Source organism: Bos mutus, chromosome 22, assembly GCF_027580195.1.
Source record: "Bos mutus isolate GX-2022 chromosome 22, NWIPB_WYAK_1.1, whole genome shotgun sequence".
NCBI classification, from domain to species: domain Eukaryota; kingdom Metazoa; phylum Chordata; class Mammalia; order Artiodactyla; family Bovidae; genus Bos; species Bos mutus.
The window spans coordinates 51936425-51958625 of NC_091638.1; the positions used below are offsets into that span (position 1 = coordinate 51936425).

Below are 22201 nucleotides of genomic sequence, written 5' to 3' on the forward strand. Positions count from 1 at the left end.
CTGGACCTGGAGTTTTCTTTGTCAACTTTTTGACTAAGAATTCAGTTCCTTTAAGAAATAGAGAGCATTTAAAAAAAAAAAAAAAAAGAAATAGAGAGCAGTACATGTTTTCTCTTCTCAAGTGAGCTTTGGTGGTTTGTATCTTTCAAGAAATTGGTCTGTTTCCTCTAAGTCATTGAATTAATGGAGATAAAATTGTAATATTACCATATTCTTCTAATGTCGAGGATCTCTTGTCATGTCCTCTCTTTCATTATGAAAATTTGTTTCCTCTTTTCCCTTGAGGAGTCTAGATACTAGTTTATTAGTTATTTTTTATTTTTAAAGATCCAGCTTTTGGCTTCATTGGTGTTTTGTTTTTTTTTTCAGGTATGCAACATAATGTGTCAATATTTGTATGTATTGTGAAATGATCACCATAAGTCTAGTTAACATCCATTACCACATATAGTTATACCTTCTCTTCCCCATGTGATGAGAATTTCTAAGGTCTGTTCTCTCAGCAACTTTCAAATATAGTACAGTGTTATTATTAGCTATAAAAACTATGCTGTACGTTGTATCCTCGGGATTTATTTATTTTACTAGAAGTTTATACCTTTTGAATTCCTTTCACCCATTTCCCACCCACTCCCCACCTCTGGCAACCACATAAAATAGGCTTTTAATGTTATATATTTCTCTCTAATCCTAGTTGTAGATGTGTCCCATAGATTTTGATATGTTTTTTATTTTCATTCAGTTCAAACATTTTCTATTTTGCCTTATGAATTCCTCTTCAATCTATCAGTTATTTAGAAGTATGTTAATTTCTCAATATTTAGGGTTTTTTTTTTTTTTTTTAATGTCAGTGAAGTCCAGTTGGTTGATAGTGTTATTCAGGTTTTTCATATCCTTGCCTACTCTATATTTACTTGTTCTCATGACTTGAGAAAGATACTGAAGTTTTGATGTAGTTTTGTGGGTTCTTCTCCCTGCAGTTCTGTCAGTTTCTGTTGCATGTTGTTTGAAGACCTGTCGTCATGTGCGTATGTATTTACACTGTTAAGTCTCCTTGATGCACTGACCTCTTACTGTCTCTCTTTGTTCCTGGTAATTTTCTTTTCTCTGCATTTTAATTTTCATCTTGCATTAATGTAACCACTCTAGTTTCCTTAGGTAGTGTTTGCTTGGTAGGTCTAACTGCTTCCTTTCACTTTCAACAGGTTTCTTTTTTAATATTTACTAATAATGGGTTGCTTAGAATATAGATGGTTCTTGCTTTTTTAATCTAACCTGAAGAACTCTTATCTTTCAGTTGATGTGTTAGACTATTTATTGAAATACCTGATGTGATTATTAATACGGTTGGATTTAATCTGTCAGTTTGTTGTTTTCTGTTTCTTCCATCTGTTCTTCAGTCTGATTTTCTTTTTCTGTCTGCTTTTGGATGAATTGAATGTTTTTATGATACTGTTTTAACTCCAGTATTGTCTGGAGAATACAGAAATACACAAATCTATGTAACAGTAAATTATCTCACCTTTTTTAATTTTGAAAAACAAACCTTAAGTTTTGGAAGGTTATTTTTTGCTAGGTGTCGTATTCTGTGTTACTCTTTTCTTTCAGTAACTTAAAGGAAAATTAGTCTTCCTACTTGTAGTTTCCGATAAGAAGTCTGTTAGAATTTTGATAGTTATTCCTTTTATTCCCTTCTTCTGGCTGCCTTCAAGGTTTTATCTTGATCTTGGGTTTTTAGCAGCTTGAATATGTTGTGTTTAGGTGGTAAATACCTTTAATAAATACCTTTTCAGTTCAGTTCAGTTCAGTCGCTGAGTCGTGCCCAACTGTTTGCGACCCCATGAATCACAGCTCGCCAGGCCTCCCTGTCCATCATCAACTCCTGGAGTTCACCCAAACTCACATCCATCGAGTTGGTGATGCCATCCAGCCATCTCATCCTCCGCCATCCCCTTCTCCTCCTGCCCCCAGTCCCTCCCAGCATGAGTCTTTTCCAATGAGTCAACTCTTCGCATGAGGTGGCCAAAGTATTGGAGTTTCAGCTTTAGCATCATTCCTTCCAAAGAAATCCCAGGGCTGATCTCCTTCAGAATGGACTGGTTGGATCTCCTTGCAGTCCAAGGGACTCTCAAGAGTCTCCTCCAACACCACAGTTCAGAAGCATCAATTCTTCGGCGCTCAGCTTTCTTTATAGTCCAACGCTCACATCCATACATGACCACAGGAAAAACCATAGCCTTGACTAGACGGACCTTTGTTGGCAAAGTAATGTCTCTGCTTTTGAATATGCTATCTAGGTTGGTCATAACTTTCCTTCCAAGGAGTAAGCATCTTTTAATTTCATGGCTGCAGTCACCATCTGCAGTGATTTTGGAGCCCCCAAAAATAAAGTCTGACACTGTTTCCACTGTTTCCCCATCTATTTGCCATGAAGTGATGGGACCAGATGGCATGATCTTCGTTTTCTGAATGTTGAGCTTTAAGCCAACTTTTTCGCTCTCCTCTTTTACTTTCATCAACAGGCTTTTTAGTTTAAAAAAGGTATTTCTTTGTCTGCACCAGGTCTTAGTTGCGGCATGCGAACTCCTGGTTGTGGCCTGTGAGACCAGGGATCAGACCCGAGAGCACTGAACCTCGACGTCCTAGCGCTGGACCGCAGGGGAGCCCTAGCTGAGGTTTTGCCTTCCTGGCACTCGCTGAGCTTGTTCTCTGCTTTGCTTCTTTCTTTTTCTCTTCTCCTTCTGGGATTCCAGTTACTTTTTTGTTAAATTGTTGAATATTGTCCCAGGAATCTTGGATGCTTTGGTTTTTTTCCCTCCCTCTTTTTTCCCTCTTTATGTTTTATTTTGGGTATTTTCTTTGACCTGTATTCAAGTTCCCTGATGTTTTTTTGCTGGCTGCATTGAGTCTAATAATGAACCCTGAGTGACATTCTTTATCTTTAATATCTTTACTGTTTTTAACTTACAGCATTTCTATGTGACCTTTAGAGCTTCCATCTCTTGCTGAAATTTTCTGTTAATGCATATTTCTATCTTTTTCACTATAGACTTCAACACATTAATCATAATTTTTAAATATCGGTCTGGTAATTTAAATATCTGGGTCATTCCTCAGTCTGATTATTTTGTCTCTTCACTGTTTTTTTCTGGTACTTTTTATGTGTGTGTTAATTTCTGAGTGACTTCTAGACCTCACATGTAAAACAGAGACTGAGATTAAAAAAGGATTTATGCCTGGAAATGAGTGTATGGTTAGGTTACTCAAGATGGCTGTTCTCTTGCTGTCTGTATGTACATACCCTGTCCGACCAGGGCCTGCTTCACCTGTGCCCTACTCACATGACTGACCTTCCTACACACTTGTCCTTTCCTAGCTGGTGATGTTTTTTATCAAAGGGGCCATGAGGGCTGTGCCCCTCCACTGGTTTTCCTGGTGCCTAATGAGCCCTCCTGACATCGAGTCCTCTATAACTGATAATCACTCTTGCCACCTGGAAGCAAAGGTTACCCCCATGTCCTAAGCCTGCCTTCCAATGCACGTGGCGAGGTGTCACTCCAGGACCTTGCTTCAGCTGTGTGAGGTCCCCCATCCATTACACTGTTGATGTCTCTGTTTCTGACTGTGGGCTCTTTCTTCAGTCTTGGAACTGGGCAAGACCTTGTAGACCTGTGGGTTACAGCCCAACAATGGCATATCTCTTTTTTTACTAGGTCGTTAGTTCAAAGTGTAGAGGCTAGGGCTGAACTAGGGTTGGGCTTTGTTGTTACTGTGGTGGTCTTCATTGCACTACTGGTTTTAAATGCTTCTATTCCTGGTTCTTAGAGTAGGGGCTGAGGGGCTGAAAGGCTTGTTGTCAGTCCTTGTTCCACTTTGGCCTCTGCTGTGCACCTGTGACTCCGGAGGCCCTCTCTCCCCTCCCTTGTCAGAAGAGGGCTGGGTAGCCTGGGAGGGGCAGGAGTTTTGTTTATCTTTGTTTTTTGGTTTTGGTTTAGATTCAGTCCTGTGTGCATGTATCTCATGGTTGAGTAATATTATCTCAGTAATATTATCCCTCTTACATGGATAGGGTTTTCTAAGCATTGGTGTAGGATCCTGGGCTCAGATTTTTCTGGCTCCTCCCTAAGGTAAGAGGGGATTTACTCCTTCCCCAGCTGCATTAGGCCTTCACCTGGCCCTGGGGTTGACAGCGTTTGATACTTCTCCCCCAGCAGCTGAAAGCTTTTGTTTGCATAGGGGAGAAGGGCTCTAGGGCACAGGGCTTCTTGTCTTTGCTTTAGTGGCAGCTTTTTCTAGTCTGCACCACAGAGGGCAGCACCCTGGTGTCCCCCTCCCCACCACCAGTCTTTGTAACCTGAGAGTGGATTTGAAGTCCTTTTGTGTCTGTGGATCCCAAGGACCTCTTACTCGCATGCTGGCCTTCACTTAGCCTTTAGCAGGGCTTCCCTGCTGGCTCAGATGATAAAGAATTCCTGCAATGCGGGAGACCTGGGTTTGATCCCTGGGGTGGGAAGATCCCCTGGAAGAGGGCATGGCAACTCACTCCAGTATTCTTGTCTGGAGAATCCCATGGACAGAGAATTCTGGTGGGCTACAGTTCATGGGGTCTCAGAGTCGGACATGACTGAGTGACTAAGTACAGCACAGCCGTTAGCATATTTCTGGTATTTTTTCCCTCATACCACCTTGTTTATAGAAGGCTTAACTTAGGATAAATGGGAGGAAGAGGCGAGGTGGTTATTCGGAGACATCAATAAAGAAAGGAAAAGAGCTTCCTTATTTCAGTTCAGTCGCTCAGTCTGGTCCGACTCTGTGACCCCATGGACTGCAACAGGCCAGGCCTTCCTGTCCATCACCAACTCCTGGAGTTTACTCAAACTCATGTCCTTTGAGTCGATGATGCCATCCAGCCATCTCATCCTCTGTTGTCCTCTTCTCCTCCCACCTTCAATCTTTCCCAGCATCAGGATCTTTTCAAACAAGTCAGTTCTTTGCATCAGGTGGCCAAAGGATTGGAGTTCAGCATCAGTCCTTCCAATGAATATTCAGGAATGATTTCCTTCAGGGTGGACTGGTTGGATCTCCTTGCTGTCCAAACAACTTTCAAGAGACTTCTCCAACACCACAGTTTAAAAGCATCAATTCTTCAGCACTCATCTTTCTTTATAGTTTCTTTGTTCAAAATGCATTTCTTAGGCAAACCTTATATAGGACTCAACAATCTGTTGTGCTCGGACTTCCTCTAGTTTTGGTGAGCGGCAGCCACTCTCTAGTTGCGGTGTTTGGGCTTCTCATTTAGTTGCCTTCCCTTGTTGCAGAGCCTGGGCTCTGGGGCGTGTGGGCTTCATTCAGTATTTGTGACTGGTGGGCTCTAGATCTCAGGCTCAGTAGTTGTGGCGCACCAGCTTAGTTGCTCTGAGGCATGTGGGATCTTCCCAGATCAGGAATCGAACCCATGTCTCCTGAGTTGGCAGGCAGATTCTTTACCACTCAACCATTAGGGAAGCCCAGCAGTCTGTGTTTTAACAGTCTCTTGCAAGTGACTTGGATGCCCGTCCTTGACTGAGAAACACTGGTCTTAGAGAAAGGGCCTAAGTAAGTCCTGGGAAGGATGACAATTAGATCCTCAGAAATGGTCCTTCTTCAGCTGACTGGGGCTTTCTGTTAAGGAGCTTCACAACTAACTTCATTGGCCACCAGAGGGCGACGTTGGCACAGGTCTGACTTTTGGGAAAGGAGGAGGCCTTGCTTTGAGACCATGCTGAATCCTCGCCATTTTGCCCAACGCGGACTTAACCGTGGTTCTCTTCTTCACAGCACTCATGGCTTCTCGGCTTCTTGCAGTTTCCCACCTCTGCCAATTGATTTGCCAGCTGTGGGACTCTGAAATCTCTTGCAGGAGAAAAAAAATGTAACAGCTATCTCAGAGCATGTGATTAGTTTTAAAAAAACTTGTATTGTTTTCAGTGCTATGTGTATTTAGCTGAGAATGTTTTCATTTCCTGAAGCCGGAGTCTTGTCCTCTGGGAAATCAGAAAGAAGACAGTTTAGCATCTTTTGAATGAAGACTTACCCAGTAGTGCACAGCTTTCCCATGATTAGAACCCATGTCTTATCTACAGAGAAGTATGCAGACCTTTTTACTGCTGTAAAACCTCATTTTTTTTCTGCAGTAATGTTTTTATTCTTCTCTCTTGAGCTTAGATTTTTGAGATTATTAGTTGTTATATGGTTAGAATCTCCATCTCCCTTTTATTTTCCTCTAAACTCATTGCATTGCTTTTTTTTTATTCTGGTAAGTGGCTTATTTCTTAGTTTTGCAATTATGATCTAGTATGGTAATGTCATTTTAATGAGTTTTTCATAAGGCAAAAGTTAATTTCAGTGTTCTCTCAAGGTTACTTTGTAGTCTAGTGATCAGTCTACGGAAGATCTATCTTTGTATAGGTAGATCAATATCGTTGTTCAATCTATAGTTCAATAACAATGAGAATAATAATAGTTGACACTTACTTCACAAAATGCATTTGCCACAGTGCTGCCTCCAGTGTTATGCTTTAGTCCTCTTGGTGACTGTGAATGGTAGGTATTATCCCTCTTTCAGATGAGGCTGTTTTTAAGGCTCAGGAGTTCAGTTCAGTCACTTAGTTGTGCCTGGCTCTTTGCGACCCCATGGGCTGCAGCATGCCAAGCTTCCCTGTCCATCACCAGCTCCTGGAGCTTGCTCAAACTCATGTCCATCAAATCAGTGATCCCATCCAACCATCTTACCTCTGTCGTCCCCTTCTCCTCCTGCCTTCAATTTTTCCCAGCATCAGGGTCTTTTCCAATGAGTCAATTCTTAGCATCAGGTGGCCAAAGGATTGGAGTTTCAGCTTCAGCCTCAGTCCTTCCAATGAATATCCAGGACTGACTTCTTAGTACAAGGGAATAGTATTTGGTCATTTAGTTCATAGTGATAGAACCACAACCTGAACCCAAATCTTGTTATTTAAAACTGTGTGTTCTTTCTGTGAAACCATACTGTGTTCATGAATGCTTACTTTCTAATTTATTTAATGTCTCATAGACACTGTTTTTCAAAACTAAAGATTCACTTATTTAAGTCAAAAGAATTATCAGACCTGTAAACACTATGTTCAGGGAAATGTAAATGAGAGTCTTACTTTATTTGCATAAAGAGCATGTACTTGAGAACTCTACTACTAAGTTATATAAATTTATAAAGTCTTCTACTTTCCTAGACAACTATTTTACATCTTTTTCATTTGAGGGCTTTTAGAACAGATATCCAGTAAAGTCAATCAGAAGAGAATTGATACACTACCTATCCCCTCAGCTGGTCTCCTAACCTACATTTTCCTGTGTCTTTTACTCTGCCGTTACTCTAACTTTCAGGAGTGAACTGCTCGTGCTCTCGCTCAAGGGCACTACTGTAGCCTTTGCGTCTTCTGTCTCTTGTATCATCCATTCCTCTGGGTCATTCATCAGCATCAAATATACCCTAATTTTTTTCTTCATAAGAAAAAATATTCTGTCTCAATCCATGCCCTTCTCATTTACTTTTCTTTTATGCTGCTCCTTCTTCGAAGCAAATATATCTACTCTCTAATGTCAGTTGCTTTCCCTCTTAAACCCATTTCCATCCAACGTAACCTATACCATTTCCCTCAGCTGCTCCTTTGAAGGTACAAGCCTTTACATTGGCAAGGATGAATCTAGATGATTTTGACCTGAGCAGCCAAAAGGAGTGATTTATCATTTTGTGAGATGGGAAGGCTGTAGAAGGAGTAGATTTTGAGGGAAAGGTAAGAATTTCAGCTTATCTGATAGTAGAGAAGATATCTAGTCAAGAGCAGTAGGCAGCTAGATAAAAGAACCTGAAATTGAGAGCGTAATTCTGGGCTGGAGATACACATCTGGAGGTGATGGTAATTAAAGCTTTGGCTAAAGGTGGTGGTCTACAAAAAATCCTTTATGATCGCTGTAATTGTCCAAGAACATTTCCTGACTTACAGTCCTTGCTCGCGACTTGCCTCTTACCCACCTCTGTCTTTTCTTCTCCTTGGTAAGTGCCTTTCGTACCTGAGCCTGCCCTTTCAAGGCACTTGTAAAGTCATAATTAAGCTATTTGTTGTCTCACACTCAAGCTGCTCTAGAATAGGGATAGTATTTCGTTTATTTTTATATTCTGGAAGGATGACATATTTAGCAAAAGCAAAGAGGCACAGAATAAGTTCGTAGTACCAGCAGCTTCAGGTTGCTCAGTGATAAGAAACAAGAGGTCAAATGACAAGTGAGACAAGTGGCAGAGTGGAAGCAAGGAGACACACGTCCAGCGACATTACGCAAGTCTCGCGGTCTGTGCAGAGATAGAGGCGAGCGGCAAACTCGTCAGATGTGTGTTAGAGAGGTCACTGCTCTTGGCACATAGTAGAGATACAATCATTGCTTGGTAAGCTGCACTGAGATCATCTGGTCTGTTCCTGAACTAAAGTCATCTTATTCAGGTTTGGGTTATGTTAAGGTGCAGACTAACAGGTAACTGTAAGTCTGCAGACTAAAGTGGTAGGTCTTCACTTAGGTGTAGGTGTCTGATCCTGAACCCTCTTTATAATTTTTTGCAAAAAATATTTTCTGACTTTAATTTGAAAATATACTCTATTTCTTACCTAAATTTCTTTTTGGAATAGAAAAAAACAGTACTAACAGTTATAGTTCATAGTAATGGTACCCTACCTGGTATAAAAGAAAAGCAGAGATTTCTTAAGAGGTTAATTTGCCATGTTTTATCTATAGCTGAGAAACTCTTTTAAGAGTTGCATAGGGCAGAGATACCAAAGAAATAAACTATCTGAATCCAGCTATCTTTCACGTACTTAAAAAAAATATATCCTTTCCTCAGAGATAAAACGTTTCCGTTATTCTTAGCCACAGACTCCAGGTAAGTTGGGAGGAGCATTTGTTTCTTACAGTTAAATTTCTTGCTCTGGAAATGATGCAGGCATCTTTATGTTAAGATCGCTCCGTGAAGCCACAGCAGTATCCTACCTGCCCTGTGTAGATGGCATGTCTGGTCCTGAAAACAAGGAAATAGCACACGACTCATGGGCTCTGGTCTTGATCTCATTTGAAATCTTCTGTTAATAGCTTTATTCCCTTGATTATAAAACTGAAACTTCACTGTAAAGAAAATTAGAAAATTAAAGTGTTTTAAAAGTACAGTGTCTGAAATTTTGTTTTTAGAAATTGCAGGTTTACTTAGGAGTTCCTGCTTTTGCCTTCTCCCTCCTTATTGTCCCCGGCTGCTGCCCCGTACACACACAGGCAGTCACATTTATTCCAGTCATTCATTGATTCTCTATGCGAATGTTTGTTGAGAATGCTGTGTTATTAAGGAGAAAAAATGAACCTCAAAGCTGTGACCTCAAGGAGTTTACAGTTCATTAGTGAAGGTAGTCAAGTGCCAAAAGAAAAGAGCAAATAAAGAGCTGTGTGATTTGAGAGGGGTGTGATAATGTCTGATTTCAAGACTAGAAGGAGAAGCAGCTTGTCTTTGGAAGGAAGCGCAGGTACGGGCAGAAGCATTTCTTGGCAGAGGCTTTAGGTTTCTGTGTGTGATGGTAGAGGGGCAGGAAATCTCTTCTGACACGGCTTCCTATTTTCTTTGAAAGAGGTGAGGTCATAATGCTGAGAAATGGAGGTGGAAGGGGTTACAGTTTTGAAGAGAATAGAAGTGGTTTAGAGCAGACATTTCAGAGTGTGGTATAGACAGGAATGTTCGGGCAAACATCATATGAATTTATCATCATATATCAATCTGCCTTTGCTTTGGAAACAACCCAGCTTCTTTTGGCCATCTTTTCTTACAGGGAAAACTGAGTGTAGGTATAAGGGAATCTCTGTCCTAGCATCACAATTTTTCTGTAAATTTAAAAAACTAGTCTACAGTAAAAATTTTGTTTAAAAAATTGAAATTCAAGTAAGTGAAAATCTCCCCTAACTCTGACTTATCTATTTTTTAAGAAGTAGTAGATCTTTTAGGATTATTTACTATGTAAATTACAAACAGAAATTTGTAAGTTTTAAACAAATGGGTTCAACCTCTGTTTACTTTGCCACTTGGAAATTTTTCTACTAGAATGTATAAACCATTCTTTGTTACTCTGCATTTGTCTAAAGTAGCAATCTTGAAACTTTTTAGTCACATACCCATGTGGGAATTCTCAAAAATTTTGTACTCTTTGTACATTTTTAAGTTGACATCTAAATTTTTTAAGCAGCAGTTTACATCGTTGGAAAATATGTAATTTTCAGGATGTTTCACTTTACCACATAAAATAATAGTTATATCAGTCCTTTAAATGTATTCAAATGCTTCTAAATATATAGCATTTTGATTCCTATTACCATTTACTTAAAAATGCATGAACAAGCTGTTCTTTATCATTGGAAATGTAAATCTTTCTTTTGATCCCTTGAACCCTCATTTCTATTCCATTTGTCATAGATTTTTATCCTAATGGAATATATTTTTAAACTTGAAAGGTTTTTTCTTGGGTAAATTATATTTCTATAACAAGTATGTAAACTTAAATTTTGATGTAAAAAGTTTCTGTAACCAAAGGAGCCTAAGTGTAACTTGGTCCAGAGGAGATTTATCATCACAATTACTAGTAGTACCCAGTTGTGACCTTTGTCACAATTTTTGACAAATTATTACCAATCATAAAAGTTGAATCTGATTGGATTTTTTTTTGGGGGCTGCTTGGCTTGTGGGATCTTAGTTCTCCAACCAGGGACTGAACCTGAGTCCTCTGCTGTGGAAGCTCAGAGTGTCATTCACTGGGCTGCCAGGGTGTTCCCTGGAAGTGTTTTTCTAGTGAGATTATTTGCTCTATTATTTTCCTTGATTAGATTCTAAATCTGTGAGTAACCATTTTTTGCTACTATGGAAAGGACTTAACAATATTTGTTCCTGTTGTTTTCATAGATCAAATAAGATCAGATCAGATCAGTCGCTCAGTCGTGTCCGACTCTTTGCGACCCCATGAATCCCAGCACGCCAGGCCTCCCTGTCCATCACCAACTCCCGGAGTTCACTGAGACTCACGTCCATCGAGTCAGTGATGCCATCCTCTGTCGTCCCCTTCTCCTCCTGCCCCCAATCCCTCCCAGCATCAGAGTCCTTTCCAATGAGTCAACTCTTCACATCAGGTGGCCAAAGTACTGGAGTTTCATCATTCCTTCCAAAGAAATCCCAGGGCTGATCTCCTTCAGAATGGACTGGTTGGATCTCCTTGTAGTTCAAGGGACTCTCAAGGGACTCTCAAGAGTCTTCTCCAACACCATAGTTCAAAAGCATCAATTCTTCGGCACTCAGCCTTCTTTACAGTCCAACTGTCACATCCATACATGACCACAGGAAAAACCATAGCCTTGACTAGACGAACTTTTGTTGGCAAAGTGATGTCTCTGCTTTTGAATATGCTATCTAGGTTGGTCATAACTTTCCTTCCAAGGAGTAAGTGTCTTTTAATTTCATGGCTGCAGTCACCATCTGCAGTGATTTTGGAGCCCAGAAAAATAAAGCCTGACACTGTTTCCACTGTTTCCCCATCTATTTCCCATGAAGTGGTGGGACCGGATGTCATGATCTTCGTTTTCCGAATGTTGAGCTTTAAGCCAACTTTTTCACTCTCCTCTTTCACTTTCATCAAGAGGCTTTTGAGTTCCTCTTCACTTTCTGCCATAAGGGTGGTGTCATCTGCATATATGAGGTTATTGATATTTCTCCCGGCAATCTTGATTTCAGTTTGTGTTTCTTCCAGTCCAGCATTTCTCATGATGTGCTCTGCATAGAAGTTAAATAAACAGGGTGACAATATACAGCCAAAAAGCCCTATTCACACAGCTTCTTATGTGAGAATGGAAGCTTTATTATAGCAATATATTCAGTTCTTTGAGTTCTATGCTAAGAATTCCATAACTCAATATTATTAAAATTTATTTTTAATGGCCTATCAGATGACAACCTCATTATGACCTCTTTCAATTTTGGAAAATCAAAGAATTGGAAACTCCCTAACCTGGAAAGGATTTGTTAATCATTAGATAATCACTTTGTTTAGGGGCTTGCTTTTGTTTATGGATGTATGGTATTTTCTTTCATCCTTAAGAGGAAAATAACATACTTCTCTTTAAAAGTCAGCGTTGTGTCCCTGGGTGATAATTTATTCCCTTTGAATGTGATGTCTTTGTTTTTGGTAGTGGTTTTCCTGAGTTATTTGGCCATACTGTTGTCTATTTGAGATACCCTGTGACACATGCCTGTTTCCTACCACCTGCCTCTGGCAGGGATGTGACAGCACTGCCAGGTGCAGTGTGGGGCTCCCCCCACAGCTCCTCTGGGTATCACCATTCACCCGGTGAGCAGGCTTCCTCCCGTGCCAAGGCATTCAGTGTCTTTTCCCATCTGGGGTTTGGCACAAAGCTGACTGTTGTGGGTGAGGGAGGGAGAGCGTGAGGGAAGTAGGGACTGGCGTGGCAGCTTTTCCTGAAGTCCCGCGGTTTCAGCTGTCTCCAAGCCTAGAGTTACCTCCAAGGAGTGCTGTTTTCCTTCCTGTGCCTTCTTTGGGCTGGGGTTTCTTCTCAGGGTGGTCTGTTTGCTTCATTTACTTGGATATTTCTTGTAATTTCTGGTCTGCTAGGGGGTACCCTTCTTGATTTCTAGATCTTTCATTGCTTTTTTAAAAAATAAATCTTTCCTGCTACTTCTGACTGCTTGTGATAGCATATTGAAGCTGGCCTGTGTGCTTCAGTCTGCTATCTGTCCACTCTTTAAGGTGCTCAATTAAAACAGTAGTTTACATCTGTGAAGGTCTTCATTTTAATCCCCCGTCTCTGGTTCCCTGCACTTCATTCCTTAGCAAGTAGTGATGTTTGGTATATGTTTTTCCATATTTTTCCTGATTATTTATGTGTGTTTTTCATAGTGCTATTATGTCATACTTGCTTTTACTTTATTCCTTTCTTTTTTAAAAGCAACATGATTATATATATTAATTATTTTATTTTATTTTTTTAAATTTTTAATTTATTTGGCTGCATTGGGTCTTAGTTGCAGCACGTGAGATCTTGGTTACATCACATGGGATCTTTCATTGCAGCACACAGGCATGTGGGATCTCGTTCCCCAACCAGGGATTGAACCCTTGTCACCTGTTACAAGGCAGATTCTTAACCACTGAACCACCAAGGAAGTCCCTGATTATATTTTAATATATGTGCTTTTTTCTTTAATAGTGTTTGGCATCCTGAAATTTTCCCATATTAGCTACCTCATTTCTTTTAACAGCTGCATCTTATTTCACAGCTTAGTGAATCTCCTGGTAGGCATTTGTTACTTTTAAAACAATGCCACAGTAAGCATCCTATTTACTTTCAATTTTGTGTACATTTATATCTTTTTCATGAACTGCCTGCCTAAAATGAATTGTTACACTGGTATTTCAAAATTTGGTAAACTGTTGAAAGTTTGTTTCAATTTATATTTCTCCAGTGGTGTATGAGATAACCCTTTTTCTTACACCTTTGCCATCATGGGCTGTTATCAAATTTAAAAAAGATTTCATCATGCTTATAGCCAAAAGATGATATCATTTTGTAATATGCATTTTCTTATAGCCTACATTTTATTTTCTTTTTGCAATTTGTATTTTAAACTGAGGTGGATTTTTGAAAATAAGCACTCTTTCTTGAGCTAGGAAGAATACATTTTATAAGCTTACTGTATGAGTGTGAATTTATTTGTGTGAATATGTTCTAGCCCATGTTTGTTCTCTCTCTTGATAAGTAAAACACAATATGTGAAACCCTAGCATGGTGCATGATGCATGCTGGGTATTTAAGAAAAGTCTGTTGTCTTTTGTTCCTTTTATTTTCCTCCTCCTGTTCCAGTTAATTGATATTTTCTTTTCGGTCTGCCGTATTCTTTTAGGTTTTTCTCTAGTTGTTCCTCTGTTACCTGAGATAACAGAATGAATAATCTTTTCAGTGAGTTTATGTGAAAGATTTTTTTTCTGCATTGGGTTTGTGAGACCTAGAAGCTTGGACATTGTAGTTTGTTGTCTTCCAAAGTAAACTCTTGCATTTCGTATTTTAGTAGCATATGTTCTAGACTTTTACTTGTCTTATGAAAAATCTGTGAGGTTAAGAGGATTTGCAGGAACTTCTTGGGTTGGCAGGCTAACTGCAGAGCTAGGCAGGTTGCTGAATGTTAGATATAGTCAGAGCCTTTCAGAAAGGTTATATGTCCTCAAATTGATCTATATAGTAAGAGCAGTCAGTATCCCATCAGAAATTTTTTTTTTTAATAAATCAACAGCTGTTTCTCAAATTTATATGGAAAAGCAAAAACACTAAAATATAACAACACAATTTTGGAAAAGACCTAATGTGGAGGATGCACATGATGTCACTTTAAGATTTTATAAAATAAAAATTATCAATTGTATTTTAATTGTATTGTGGTACTGGCAGATGGGTAAGTTTATAGATTAGTGGAACAGGAGAGTCCAGAAGCAGACCTACATGTAATATGGTCAGTTGCACCAAAGGAATCAGTGAAATTAAGGAACAATTAGATATCAATGTACAAAAATATGAACCTAGACCCATATTCGGAGAAGGCAATGGCACCCCACTCCAGTACTTTTGCCTAGAAAATCCCATGGACGGAGGAGCCTGGTAGGCTGAAATCCATGGGGTCGCAAAGACTCGGACACGACTAAGCGACTTCACTTTCACTTTTCACTTTCATGCATTGGAGAAGGAAATGGCAAGCCACTCCAGTATTGTTGCCTGGAGAATCCCAGGGACGGGGAGGCCTGGTGGGCTGCCGTCTATGGGGTCGCACAGAGTTGGACACGACTGAAGCGACTTAGCAGCAGCAGCAGCAGCAGCAGACCCATATTATAACACCACAGAAAAAAGGGCTCAGTGTGAAACGTAAATGAAAACCATAAAACTTCTAGAGGAAAACATCGGAGAAAATCCTGTGACCTTGAGTTAGGGAGAAATTTCTTAGATACCCCACCAAAAGCATGGAAACATGAAGGAAAAATGGTAAATTAGACTTTATCAAAATGGAAAGTTTTTGCTGTTCAACAGACACAGTTAAGAAAATGAAAACATGTTTTTTGGGTATATGCTTTTGGAAAATACTTTAATTGGAGAAAATGTTTGCAAAACTCACCTGATAAGGGTTTATATTCAGAAAAATAAAGAATCTTCAAAATTCAATAATAAGAAAATACACAACCCAATTAAAAAAAAATAGTCCCAAAAATCTGAACATCAAAGAAAAAAAGTAGTTCAAAAAAATCAGTTCATCAAAGAAAATGAAAGACTGACAAACATGTGAAAGGAGGCTCAGTACCCTAAGTTATTGGGGAATGAGACACATGTATATGTTGTTTTTGTTTAGTCGCTAAGTCGTGTCCGACTCTTTGTTACCCTGTGTACTGTAGCCCGCCAGGCTCCTCTGTCCATGTAATTTCCCAGGCAAGAATACTGGAGGGGGATGCCATTTCCTTCTCCAGGGGATCTTCCTGACCCAGGGATCAAACCTGCGTCTTTGGTTTGTGAGGTGGATACTTTACCCTTGAGCCACCTAGGAAGCCCACATGGTCTATAAGAATAGCTTTTTTTTAAAAAAAAAGCTCACTGCTTCCAGAAGTGCTGCAGGTGACCTCCAGGTAATCATCATGTAAAGGAGCAGTGATGGGACCTTAGACTTTTTATGTGGCAGTTGTTTTATTTATTTTTGGTTGCATCGGTTCTTAGTTGCTGACCAGGGAACAAACCTGCGTCCTGTGCACTAGAATGTAGATTCTTAATCACTGGGTCACCAGGAAAGTCTGTGTCCTTGGAGTATTTGGTTTGAGTCACTGGTTCTAAACCACTGGTTCTTCATGGTAATTTAGTGAGTATAATGATAGTCTTTGACAACGTACAGGGCAGGAAGGACTTTGACTTGCTGTAAGGAAGGCTTCTCCTGTAGTTGCGGCTCCTCTTAGAGTTTGAATGCCGTAGAAATTAATGACTTAGTTCTGTTCTCTGTATTTGGATTTCCTTTCATTTGATCTTTAAATTTTGGACAGATTTTATCTGCTGTCAGCTAATGTTGTGAAGAGTGACAAAAATTCTAGTAGGTAGACAGTAGTGGCATCTGTTTTTCATTTTTCTGTCAGAGTGGCTAATTATTCTTTGTGGTCGTTGTAGGTACTCCATCTTCTCAAGCCGCAGTGCTTGCTAACGGTGACCATGGAATAGAACGGAATGATGTCACTGGTAAGTGGTTCCCAGGAGCCCTCAGATGTGTGGGTGAAACAGTCATGGCAAACACCTAACACCTGGATCAGCTCCTTTGAGGAGGATTGTTGGTGGGAGCACATGGATTGTTTGTCAGGGTACTCTTATTCTTGGCTGTTGTATTTAAATCCAGGGCATCTGCCCCATAACATTTCCAACAATGGAGAGAGTGAATTTCATTTGATATTCTGTGAATATTTTTTACAGTTGTGCCACTCAAGAGCTGGGTCAATCTTAATAATAGACTTTTGATGCAGAATGACCATCGTCAAAATGTGTAGTGTGGAGTCCTTTGTCTGCCACAACTCTTTGAGCAGGTCTGTCCCTGACTGCACTTAGTTGGCTTTCCATGGCTCACTGTTAGGAAACTTGTGAGCTGGAAATTGAAAGTTCTTTCCTTTCTCTTGGGCCCTCAGTCTGTTTTGTCTTTATTTTTTTTCCCTTAACTGTTACTTTGAAATTTGTCTGTAACGCCTAGCCCATTACCAGGGCTAGCACTGAGTTACTGTGGTTCCCCCTTGTGTATTTGTAGTGAGCAAAATTTTCGAAGCAGTAGCAGGGTCCACAGGAATGTATTCTGTAAATAAATTGTTTAGGTAGCTAATATGAGAGCCATACTGAATTTTTAAAAATAGTTGCACTTAATTTGCTTAATTGAACAATCAGGCTGATGCTGTTGACCCAAATGAAAGGACTTCTGTTTAACTGGGGCATAATGGCAAGCCACTCCAGTACTCTTGCCTGGAAAATCCCATGGATGGAGGAGCCTGGTGGGCTACAGTCCATGCGGTCGCCACGAGTCGGTCTCGACTGGGCAACTTCACTTTCACGCAGTGGAGAAGGAAATGGCAACCCACTCCAGTGTTCTTGCCTGGAGAATCCCAGGGCGGAGCCTGGTGGCCTGCTGTCTATGGGGTCGCACAGAGTCGGACACGACTGAAGTGACTTAGCAGCAGCAGCAGCAGCAGCAGCAACGTTTGCTTCACATTACTGTAGGGAGGCCGGCACTAGCCGTGGCTGTGTTCTCTTCTTGCATGCACACCTCAGCCTTTAGAAGTCCTGCCTTGAGTTATTGAAGGATTTCGGTTTCTAAGGCTTCCACAGAGCCTTCTGTTAGCAATATCAGTTATTCTAGGATTTACTCTTTATCCTGATCCTGTGACCTTTAGAAATGTTGTATACATCTTTATACCTTAGGTTTATTGATGATTAGGTTCTTTTTTTTTCCCTCCCTCCACCCAGGTTCTATTTTTATGAATGTTAGTTTGACCCAGTGACAGTAAATCCATACTAGAAATTCATTAATTAGGAACACTTTACTTTAAAAGCTGGAACCAACAAGAAGTGCAAATTTACTTATCTCTCTGTTTTGTGAACTGAAATTTTTGTGATTTTTTTTTTTTTATAATCTTAGTTCGTATGTGGTATTGACTGTTTCTGTGCCTGCTTTGAAAGCAAAGATCTATATAAGCTTTAAGAAAGGCTTTAAGAAAATATTTAGAGAAATATCCCCATGACTAAAGGAGAAGTTTGAACATAAACTTTTTAAAAATGAATAGATTCGACTTTCTTTAACAAGGTGGCAGTGCCAGGGGAAAAAAGGGGGATTGATTTGGTTAGCCATTGGGAAGAATGAATTCCATTTTCATCTGGTAAGGAAATGACTGTCACCACTAGAGTAGGTTTCTTCTCTAGCAGGATGTCAGGTCTGACCAGAAGAGACTTAAACTTGATGTAGCAGTTTTTTCCCACTGCCACAGCTTAATAGTGCAGGGGGAAAAAAAAGAAAAACAAAACAGGAAAAACATGCAGCCTGACCCTTACTGTTTGAAGACTTTATTTCTGTGGCATCAAAAACAGAACCCGACTGTTTATGAACTGTCTGTTGCCATTATGGGAGCAGGTCTTTCTGCTCTTGGACACCTCCCCGCCCTAGTGTAGAGTATAGTTTGCACACCTGGGGAGATGCTATCTTCTGAATTTGAACTCTTGACTATGTTAAAGCAGGTGCTTTACTGAAAATATGCATGTTTCATTGGGGATGGGAAGGGGTAGGAAGCGGGCAAAGAGTGCATGTTTTCAGAGCATGTTGTGACAGCATTCCAATTTGGCCCTCACTAACTGGAGCATGTAGCTTTGTGCCATTTTGAAATTTCCCATTTTTGTTTCCTTCAGAGTGTTACTGTAGTTCTAAGAGCAGACCTGCTCTGCTGACAGTGTATAAGGGTTTATGAGCATCTTGCTATGTTGAACCTGCTGTTTACTAATGACCTGTGCTTTTCCGTCCTTTCCTTCCCCTTCCTACTTCTCCCTCCCTTTCTATTTTTCTCCTCCTAGAAGCCTAGCGTGTCTCTCAACACTGGGGCTGCTGCAACACCAGACCAGTGATCTTTCCTAAGCACCGTTACACTTGTAAAACCTTCAGCATTTTGCAGAGCTTTGCTTTCCTTCCTGGACACGATATAGAAGAACCTGAGGGTAGTTCTTCGGGGCCCATTTCTGCTGACTCCTGAGCAAACCACCTGCTTCCTTTTGTGCTCCGCAGGGCTTGATGGAACCTGCTTTCCCTTTGTGAGCTCAAAGTACCAGATGGATTTTTTTTAATCCTAGTGTTTTTGTGAGGGTCGTCCAGTGTCTTTTATTTCTCGTTCTCTTTAAAACTCATTTTATCGTTTAATTCAGCCTCACATTTTTCTTTTCTTTAAACATTTTTAGTTGGCCTTTTTCATTCGGTTTTCCGATCTTCAGCCTGAGTCAGGGCACTGTGACAGCAAATGAGATGGTGCTTTCAGAAAGGGGTCGAGTCCACCGGTACTGCAGTGGGCCTCCCTCCTCCCCTCCTTCTCCTTCCCTCCGTAGGCCTGCTTTTAGGGTAGACTCATCCTTCAGGCTACCTGTGTTTCTCTCCACCTTACTAACATTTGAATAATGATAGCTGTTTTAATTTAAAGTTTTCTAATTTAGAGTAGTTCTGATTAAACTTTGAGAAATATTTCCTCAAATGAAATCATCCTTTGTTATTTGCAATTTAGGCTGAAATTGTTTCTGTTATGAAATTATGGTCTATTTGTGCAGGCTTAGATTCTCCTAAAAATTTGACAGCCTTGTTATTACGTATGGAGTTTCATATCCAAAATTTCTTTCTTAGCTTGATCATGAGCTATCAAAAAAAAAAACTTGGTAAGTTAAGGGAAATGAAATCCTGTATTGTTAGAATATTGGGATGTTGATATAGATAGAAAATAGGTTTCTGTAGCAACCTGAGAAGTTAAATGGCAACACATTGAAGAACTACAACCAGTTACCAGGTTTCTAATGAAATGATTATCTGACTGGACTCAAGCTCTGTTCAGAGTTTGCCTCCTTTAGAACTCTGGTGGTGTCTTTGTGCAGCCTGAGGTGGAACTGGTGGGTCACATATGAAGACTTGTGTGTTAAGTCCTTTACCAGAAACCTCATCATTTATTTTTACACATTCTGAGGATTGTTCCAGTTGGAATTTGTTTTTTCTCATTCCTCTTTTTTCCAAAATAATAGCTAAAAACATCTGAAACCATCTGGGACATACACTGTGGAACTTTTCAAATGATAAGCTTTGATTGGATTTTTAAAAGTAGAATATAAAGCATGGGCCATGCTTTGATATTGTGGAGGAGTTCTGGTTTAAGATCTAGAATGTGAGATACTCTTTAAAAAATTTTCTGTCCTCTTACTATGTAGGCTTTTATAATCACTAAGCTACTGATTGTTTCAGGTTGAATATTTAGCACTATGTTCTGAGGAAGATTTCAAGATGTACATTTAGACCCTCTGGTACAAAAGTACATTGGGATGTGAAAGTTAGAATGTTATGAAAGTTTAAACCAAATCTCTGCAATGACTTGTAGAATTTAGAAAGTGTTCCCTCCTGTGGTCACAAGGGTTTGTTCCTTTGCCAGGAATTCCTTTTGTGGGTTCTGGAGAGAAGACAGTACAGGAGGCACATTTTAGAGGAAGTGCTTAGCCTTACCTTCTAAGCAGTTGATACATATGAAAACTCTTACCATTGGAGAAAAATCTGAAAAATAGCACAGGAGAGCAGAACATCTAATAAAATATAACTCTTTCTCATATGTTTTTCTTTTGCCTTTTTTTTTTTTTTTTTCTGGCAAAGGAACTTTTCAGAACTGACAGTGGTAACTTTAAAGGTCATACTTGACATTCTTCTTTCACGTCTTTCGCAATCTCTGCAGCTTGTCTAGGTAACAGGTGGGTAGAAAAGCCTGGGTGCGAGCCCTGTAGTATGGCTGTCTTCAGACACACACTCACGCTTCATTATTGACATTGACTTATTCCACTTTAATTTCCATTTTGTCATATTTATTTTTGTTTGAATTTTGTTTTTGTTTTCTAAATATGTTTTCATTTTGAATTTATGGAATTGTTGAAAATTACTATTAATAGCCAGCTAAACTTTCGTATATATTGTTAGCTGTATTTCACTTGGATATTTCATTTTGAAGGAAATATATGTAATATTTCATATATAGCTTCATATGAAGTCCTGTAATAAAATGCTGTATTGCCGTGATGGTCATACCCAGTGGCCCAGGATCTCACTGGTGAGGTAGCCAGACTGATAAAGGTTGCTCTATTGAAATGGTTGTTTCTTATGTGCAATCTCTCTTTCTCTCTCTCTCTTATTCTTCTTTGGCCCAATGTAGAGCTTTGTTTTTAAATAATATTTTTATAACTTTATTTACACACCTAAGTTTGTATTTTTTGTGATTATAGATTTCAATGGTTTTGTACATTGGAACATTTTTATGTGATCATTGTGCTAAATAAATCACGCTAATAAACATCTTACACTAACACTATATGGACTGGATGTTGGCTGGGTTCTTAATTACTGGAGTATAATGTGACCAGAACATGAGATTTGTAAATAAAGACCCTTGTGCTTTTGGTCTAACAAAGCTTCTAATTTGACCCATAATAATTCCATAATTACTTGGTTTTTTTATTTTCTGCCCCCTACCTTCACTTACATTGTCGTTTTAGACAGAATGTACTCCCTTTTATCTGCAATCTATAAGAGTTAAGAAACCGAAATAATTATTTGATATTTTATAGCATCTGATAAGAAAGATAGTTGGCAGAGTAAATAATTTGTGGTTTGTTGTTCAGTAGCCAAGTTGTGTTTGACTCTTTTGTGACCCCATGGCCTGCAGCGCTCTAGGCTCCTCTGTCTTCTAGTATCTCCCTAAGGTAGCAATAAGTTATTCAAAAAATTATTCCATGGCATATCAATTACTGTTAAGATACTTTCTAAATGCTACACTTAAATTTTGTTTAGTCTAATTAACATTCACATTTACATTATTCTTAAAATGCCTTCTGAATTAATAAATAAAATGTGTTACATTCAGTGGTGTTTTAGTTTTGTAACCATATTGTTTGATCATCTAATAGTCTGTATCGGGGAAAAATTTAATGGAATGCCCAATTTCCTAGCTGTTCTGGGTTAGTGTTTTCTTTACAGTAGATAGATTTGCAAATGCAATATGTTGACTGAATTAAGACAGTGGAAAGAGAATATCTAAGGTAATTTGCATGGCATAAATAAACTTTTTTAGCTTGGCAAGCAGTTATTGTTTTTTAAGAAAGGTCAATTTTTTGTTCTTGGGTTTCCTTTCATTGAGAGCTCAGTAATTGATTCTTAGTTTTGAAGCACAGTAATTTAAATGTAAAGAAGAATGTTCAGTCCTGACTGACCTTATAGGTACCGTACAATTAAACTCTTCATGATGGAGCAATCCTTGTGTTTTATTAGTGTATTCATTTC

General features: G+C 39.4%; 1 protein-coding gene across 10 annotated transcripts in view; it reads left to right on the forward strand.

Moving 5' to 3' along the window:
- MAP4 (microtubule associated protein 4) overlaps nucleotides 1–22201 on the forward strand; it is a 150889-nt gene that overhangs the window by 58429 nt on the left and 70259 nt on the right. For all 10 annotated transcript variants that reach the window (XM_070359056.1, XM_070359058.1, XM_070359059.1 and 7 more), the window contains exon 3: nucleotides 16285–16353. In XM_070359056.1, coding sequence (XP_070215157.1) covers nucleotides 16285–16353 — 69 coding nt within the window. The remainder of the gene's footprint in view (nucleotides 1–16284; nucleotides 16354–22201) is intronic.